This window comes from Fukomys damarensis, unplaced genomic scaffold (genome assembly GCF_012274545.1).
Source record: "Fukomys damarensis isolate Sample0158 unplaced genomic scaffold, DMR_v1.0_HiC HiC_scaffold_28, whole genome shotgun sequence".
Classification (NCBI taxonomy): domain Eukaryota; kingdom Metazoa; phylum Chordata; class Mammalia; order Rodentia; family Bathyergidae; genus Fukomys; species Fukomys damarensis.
In genome coordinates, this window is record NW_022900940.1 from 18,257,917 (window position 1) to 18,265,872 (window position 7,956).

Here is a 7,956-nt window from a genome sequence, read left to right on the forward strand (position 1 = left end):
ATATATATATATTCCTCATTCTATAAGTAAAGCCAAAAATCACTGAGATTAGTTAAATTGCCCATAGTATTAATACAGGTGGGAGAGCCTGAAATGAACTCAGATAGTTTGAGTTATAAATCTTTTTCTATTAGACTTACTTCCTTTTAAAGCATCACATGTGCGTTGGCCTCAGGGTCCTTCTGGAATTAGTATATCATCACTATTCTTTATGTTTATTCCTTTTGTTTTGAATTTTGCTAACAAATCGATGCCCACCCATTAACCTTGGAAACATTTTAATTTCCAAGTATTTTTCTTTCAATAATAAATTCGTTGTAAAGTTGGAGTGAGACTCCCCTAAAAGAGGAAGGGGTAAGATTCTGTTGTTTCTGCCCTTCACCAAGTGCTAGTTGAATGTGTGTGCCAGTAAGAAGCTCGAGGGGCTCTGAATATAAATATCTGTAACTTGTGATGGGCCCTGTGAAAGAAAAATTCAACTATTCTGTATCACCTTAATCCTAAAAATAGGAAAGGCTTGACCTTGTACTTCCACTAAAGCTTCATGAGTTACATGAAATTAAAAATAAATGCCAAACTGAATCTTTTGTTAACATCTGCTTCATCTTATTTATACAATAAGACTTCTAAAGAGAACTTCTGGCCCAATGTGAACACCTCAAATCCTAGCTACTTCTGAAGCTAGGCTGGGCAACTTGAAAATAGGCACCCCAAAGGTAGACTTACTGGGAGAATTGAAGCACTTTCTTTCACAGTTATTATTCCCAAGAGAAGAAGCCGGAAGACTTTTAAATGCTACAACTTTTATTGTGACAAGTGGATAGGTATACACCCTTGCTCCTAGAAGTTTATATTTTGAAAAAAATGTGTTTCTTTCATGGAAACAGGTGGCCATGCACCATCTGAGCAGCTTTTTCTCTCTCCAAGCAGTTTTAAAATGCACTATGCTTTCCTGACTCTTTGAAGGTCAGCCAGTCTTCACCTTATGCTACCTGTTAGGTGGGTCTTTTCTAATATCAAGCACTTGTTTTTTGCCTGCTTCCCTTGGCAGATAATTCCATCAGCTAAATACCTTCACACATAGGATAATCATAAAGATTTTTTTGTTCTGAAGATCTTTTATAAATACCTAGATAAAATGATTTCATGATTAACATCTCTTTTCAGACATGGAGATTGATTAAAAAATTGATTAGAAGCATCACCACTGTTTTTTTTTCTTAGTACGTGTTTACAGCACAGAATGTTTTTATTCCTTGTGGGGAGGTACATGCATGTAATACACTTAATTCTTTTTTATTTCTTTCCTCTCCCCTTCCTCTCCCTTCCTCTATCTTTTGGTCCTTTTCTCATTTATAAAAGATCTATCTCTCTATTTCCTATTAGCTACCTTTTATTTGGTTTTTTATTTATATTTGGGTTTCTCATATGAGAGAAATCATGAAATATTTAAAATTGTGTGTTTCATTTATTTCACTTACCATTATGGTCTCAAGGTACATACATTTTCCTACAAATGACTCAAATTTATCCTTGTTTATGGAACGGTAGTACTCCATTATTTATAAATATCACATTTTCTTTACTCATTCAACTGTTGATGCACATATAGATTGCATCCAAGATTTAGGTATTATGAGTTGTGCTGTTATAAATATGGGTGAGCATGTATCACTATCATATGATGTCTTTAACTCTTTCTGGAAGATACTTAGAAGGGGAATAGCTTGGTTGAATGGAATAGTTTTAGTTTTTTAAGGCACCTCTATACTGATTTCCATAGAAGTTGTACTAGTTTGCATTACCATCAACAATGTAGCAGAGTTCCTTTTTCCCTGCAGCCTTGCCAACATTTTTTATATTTGAGCTCTTGATGATGGTTTTTCTTTCTGGAATAAGATTGAATCTCAGTGTTGTCTTAATTTACATTTCTCTAATGGCCAGAGTTGTTGGACATTTTTTATGAATGTGTGGCCCTTTGTACTTCTTCAAAGTATTGTCTGCTCATTTCAGTTGCTGGGTTTTTTCTTTCTTTCTTTTTTTTTTTTGTACCAGGGATTGAACTTAGGACCTTGCATTTGTGAGTCAGGCAGTGGAACCACAGAGCTAAATCCCTGGCTCAGTTGCCGTATTTAAATGGGCCTTTTATTAAGGGGATTCTAACATTTTAGTTCATTATGTATTTTATTTTTTTCTCATTGAGTTTATTGGTACATTTTAGGTATACAGTACAGTTATATTCATCATTGGGATCTTGTACCTTTACATGACAGGTCTTGGTTCTCATTTTTTCCCCTTATCCCTGCTCTCCCTTCACCCCCTCCTCCCTTCTCTATTTACAAACACTTTATTTTCATTTTCTCATGTTTTTTTTCCTTTCCTTTATTATCTTTCCCCTACCCCTCCCACTTCCCCTACACCTTTAGCCCTTTTCTTCCTATTTCACATTATCAGTTATACAATTTGGATCTTATTTTCACTTTTTTTCACAGCAGAGAAACTGTTCGGTATTTACACATGTGTATCCTATTTATTTCACTTAAGAGTGTGGCCTCAGTATGCATACATTTTCCTACAAATGACTCTAGTTTCTCATTCTTCATGGCTGAGTAGTACTCCATTTTATAGAAGAACCACATCTTCTTTATCCAGTCTCCAACTGATGGGCAATTGGGCTGTTTTCACATTTTAGCTATTAGAAACTGTGCCACTATAAACATGGGTGAGCATATATCACTGTGGTGATTCTTTTAATTCTTTTAGGAAGATACCCAGCAGAGGGATAGCTGGGTCAAATGGAACCTCTAGTCCTAGTTGTTTGAGGTATCTCCATATTGATTTCCACAGTGGTTGCACCAATCTGCTCCCCCACCAACAATGGAGAAATGTTCCTTTCTCCCAGCAACCCTACCAACAGTTAGATCCATTTTCCATGCTCTTTTGTTGTTTTAAGGTATCTCTGAGTCTTTGATGATCACCTGCATCAGACCCGTCTTCTAGTTCTGATATTGTCCTCATATTGGTAACTTCTGCTGTCTGTACTTTGATTAGAATTTTTATCTCTTGAATTTTTGTTTAGTATGTTTTTATGAACTCTGATTTTTGCTAAAGTTGTTTTGCTTTGATTCATTTTGTTTAGCTCAGCTAGCTTATTTTAGTGTCTTCTGTAAATTCACTGATCTTTTTATTAATTCCATTTTTTGGTTAGTTATTTCTTCTCTAAGCTTGCTGAATACATTATTAATCTGTTTTTTATCTCCTCTTTTGTCATTTTGTATAATTCATCTGTTTGTTTTTTTTATTTCCTCCCTATTAATGCCCCATTGATCAGCTATGGGGGAGTTGGAAGTGTTTGGAGGCATTTTGCTGCCTTGTCTTCTCATTTGTTTGTTTCTTTTTTTTTCTTTTTTATCTGCTGAGGTTTTCAGAATGATAATAGTGGAATGGTTTTGTTGCTGGTATGGAGATCTCCTCTAGTGTCTGCTTTTTAGTGGTGCATTCTGAGTGTGACTAACTATAGGCCTTTGCCTCTGTCCCAAGATCTGACCACTTCCATTAATTTGGGAAGGAAGGGTGCAGTATAGTTAGCCCAGCACCCACTTCTCTGAAAATGAGCCATAGTATTGTTGATAACACAAAGACAAACCTGATGCTTCAAGTGGGGATTGATTTTCCATGAAGTTGGGAGGCCTTTTCAAAGTGTATTCTGTTGGTCTTTAATTCATCATTGTTGTTCAGGCTTACAAGGAATGGAAGATCATATCTTCATTCATACCTTCATCATCTGACTCCAGACTGGGAAATTGGCCTTTGGTTGAAGTGCCCCTGGAGAAACCGAGTTCTCAGTCTCGGTCCCTCACAGTGAATCCAGAAATGTACAAGGTAAAATTCTGCCATTTGTCCACTCATTTATTTGCCATGGGTCCAGGAAACAAGGCATGGAAGAGAAGAAAACATGAAAAATAAAGGCTTGCACTTGGCTGGTCTTTCTTTACTTCAACAAAAAGAGAGGAGTGTAGAAAATGGAGCGCTAAAAATCTCATTGTTGGAAAACTCCCTTTTTCTCAGCAGAGAGCTGGACAGGATGAGTGAGGTGCTGTTTGAAAGTGGAAGGGGAAGTATAGGACCTTCTTTTTACCTTTGGAATAAATTTTGATGCAGTCATGGAATAGGTCTTGTGTAGTCTAGTCTTAATGATAATTGTAGTAGATATGTATGACTAGTTTAATTTAAAAAATTAAGTCTCAGCAATTGTATAAAATGAACCATTGGAGTAAAATGAGTGAAGGGTGTATTACCTTTGTTAACTTCTGGTAAATCTATAATTATTTCAGAGTTGAAATTTAAAACAACTATAGCAGATTCAAATGGGTCATGCTTACTTACTTACCTTTTTGGATGGGAAGAGGTGGAGTTTCTTATAACCTCATGAAAACCTTGCTTATTTCTTCTGCATCTATTGAGCATCTGGTATACTGCTCATATTTGTGCCATACTTTTCTAAAATTCAGCTTTTGTATTTTTCCAAAATCAGAGCAAGCCTATTAAAGTGTAGCATACTATAACTGTGGGCAAAAGGCTTATCATTTTTGTCCTCAACATATCCTTAGCTTCTTAACGGAGAACTGAAACAACTGTACACTGCCATCACACGGGCTCGGGTCAACCTCTGGATCTTTGATGAAAACCTGGAGAAACGGGCTTCTGCTTTCAAATATTTCATTAGAAGAGGTTTTGTCCAAGTTGTCAAGACAGATGAAAATAAAGGTAAGACCTCATTAAATTATTCTTCTTGTTGGAAGAAGCATGTTTCTCTCAACTATTCTTATGGTAAGGTATAAAGAGTATATTTTATTGTTTTGTTTTTATAGTCCTGGGCATTGAACCCTGGTCTTATGCATGCTGGGTAAGTGCCTCACCACTGAGTTACACTCCCAGCCCAGGTGTAGTCCTTTGAAAGCATTTCTTTTCTTTTGCACAGTCTTGCGAAAAATAAGTGCTCTTGCTTATGTGTGAAGATGTATGAGAAAGGGTGGGTTGTAGTGGAGTGGGAGGGTTAACTCCTTCAGGGAAAATCTTTCATTCGTCCTTTAAAAGTGTTTTGGACCAAGGTTAGAGGAAATGTGCCCTGTAGGGAGGATACAATTGCTATGAGATTTTTGGTTGTTGATTTGCAATATCTATGAAAATAAAGATTGCTGTCCAATTTGTAATTATGTAAAGCTAAAACCAACTTGAGTGTCCAATGGAAAAAATGATAAACGTATTTCTCTTAGTGGAATATAATTAAATAAATAATTTAATGCAACCATTAAAGAATAAGGTGGATTTCCACTTAAGGCTATAGAAAGATGTTCAAAACACTCAGTTCAAAACACTCAATTCAAAACAGCAAAAAAATTTTTTTTCTCATTGAGTTTATTGGTACATTTTAGGTATACAGTACAGTTATATTCATCATTGAGATCTTGTACCTTTACATGACAGGTCTTGATTCTCATTTTTTCCCCTTACTCCTGCCATCCCTTCAGCCCCTCATCCCTTTCCTATTTACAAATACTTTATGTCCATTTTTTCATTTTCTCATATTTTTTCTTTTCCCTTATTATCTTTCCCCTGCCCTTCCTGCTTTCCCTATACCTTTGGCCCTTTTCTTCCTATTTCACATTGTCAATCATATCATGAGGATCTTATGTACTGTTACAGTTTTTCACTCCAGAGAAACTATTCGGTATTTACACATGTGATTTATTTATTTCACTGAGGAGTAAATCCTCAATATGTATCCACTTTCCTATGAATGAATCTAATTTCTTCTTCTTTATGGCTGAGTAGTACTCCATTTTATAGAAGAACCACATCTTCTTTATCCAGTCTCCAATTGATGGGCTAGTGGGCTGTTTCCAAGTTTTAGCTATTACAAACTGTGCCTCTATAAACATGGGTGCGCATATAAAAAAGCAAAATTTTAAAGCAGTACAGATAGAATTTCCTAATTTAAAGAACTTTATATTATATAATTATAAAACTATATGTGTGTATATTAGAATAAAATATACATGTGCTGTATGTTTACATATATACAAACATGTATTAAGTGTATATATCAAATCTAATTCAGTTCCTGTGTTTGTATATCAAGAATTAAATTTGTGGGCCAGGGACTTAGCTCAGCTGTTCCACTGCTTGTCTCGCAAGCACAAGGTCCCATGTTAAATCCCTGGTACCAAAAAATGAAAAAAAAAAAAAAAAAAAAAAAAAAAAAAGTAAGTTCGTGAGAGTTTGATAGTGAGGGATCATAGGTTGTCTGAATCTGGTTCCTAAATTTCACAAAACAAGAACCAAAGATTCAGGTAGTAAGAGATTCACCAGAGGATTTATTTATCTGTAACCATTCAGTTCCTTATTATGAGTAACAAAGGTTTATATAAGGAGAATTTGGAGGTAGAATATGTATGACTTATTCTGATGCAAACTATTTGCTGTCTTACCTCTGGTGCTAAGATTGGCAGGTATGAAATTTTTGAGTAAATATGAATACCTTTTACTTTTTAATTTTGTGCTTTCTGTGCTTTTTGCAGACTTTACAAAATGATAACTTCTCATATTATTTTCATAATTTACTAAGACTAGCTAATTTTAAAAAATGAAGTGAAGATCTGAAGGTTAATTATTGAGGTGACTCCTCTAGGTTGTTTCTTTAAGGGAAGGGGAAGGAGCAGGGCCCAGCTACTGTAGAGAGATTTTCTGGTTTCCTGAGCTGGTTTTATGGAGGCTACCTCTTGTTATTGCTTCTGGCTCCACTGGGGACCATGAATAAATGTTCCTCAGATTTGACTAGTATGATATGATGGGGAAAATCAAAGGCTTAGAGTTTAAAAACCTGACTTGTCATAAAACTTTTCCACCTTTGTAGTCACATGACCTTGTTCAAGTCATATTTTCTCTCCATGGGTCTTTACCTCTTCAGCAAAAAGGAAAAGGCATGGGTTGGCTTAATGTGGTATTTCTCAATTTTTCCTGCAATTCGCATTTCTTTTAATCTCAAAATATATTCTAACAGTCATTGTAAGAGATTTTTCAAGCAGACTTATTTTAATTTAAAAATTCAAAATTCAAAAGGATTGCAAGGATCCATTACAAAATGAAAAAGGATGGTTGAGCCATTCTTGCAACTCTTGAGATGAGATGCACATGATCATAATGTATATATTTTAATGATTATTGTATTCTGTTTGCCAGTATCTTCTTAAGGATTTTGGTATTTATATTTGTTAAGGATATTGGCTTTTAGTTTGTTTTTATAGTTGAGTCTTTGTCTGGAATGGGCATCAGAGTGATGCTGGCTTCCAGAAATGAGTTTGGAAGTGCTCCTTCCCTTTCAATTTCGTTGAAGAGTTTGAGGAGTATTGGTGTTATAATATCTTTAAAGGTCTTATAGAATTCAGCAGTGAATCCATCAGGTCTTGAACTATTTTCAGTTCATAGGTTTTTTTTTTTTTCTGCCTCAATTTCATTGCTTGTTCTTGGAATGTTCAGAATTTTTATGTATTCTTGATTTAGTATTGGTAATTCATATGAATCTAACAATCTGTCCATCTCTTTAAAAATTTCCAATCTGTTAGAAAACAAGTTTTCATAGTAGCTACTATCTTCTGAATTTCAATAGTACCTGTTGTAATTTTGCCTTAGTCATTTCTAATTGCATGAATGTAAATGTTTTCTCTTTCTTTTGGTGAGTTTGGCTAGTAATTTATCTATTTTTTAATATTCTTTCAAAGAACTAGCTCTTTAATTCATTAATTTTTTTATCAATTTCATTACTTTTCACTCTGATATTTATATTGTTATTTGAACGTCTTGAAGTTCATCATTATGTTATATATTTGAACTCATTCTATTTTTCTAATGTGAACATTGTCTTCAATAAGCCTCTGTTTTTTTTTTTTTTTTTTT

General features: G+C 34.6%; 1 protein-coding gene across 4 annotated transcripts in view; it reads left to right on the forward strand.

The window, feature by feature from the left end:
* The window catches only part of Trank1 (tetratricopeptide repeat and ankyrin repeat containing 1), a 113,550-nt gene that overhangs the window by 85,415 nt on the left and 20,179 nt on the right, over positions 1–7,956 (forward strand). For all 4 annotated transcript variants that reach the window (XM_033756997.1, XM_010629675.2, XM_010629676.3 and 1 more), the window contains 2 exons: positions 3,739–3,882; positions 4,611–4,767. In XM_033756997.1, coding sequence (XP_033612888.1) covers positions 3,739–3,882; positions 4,611–4,767 — 301 coding nt within the window. The remainder of the gene's footprint in view (positions 1–3,738; positions 3,883–4,610; positions 4,768–7,956) is intronic.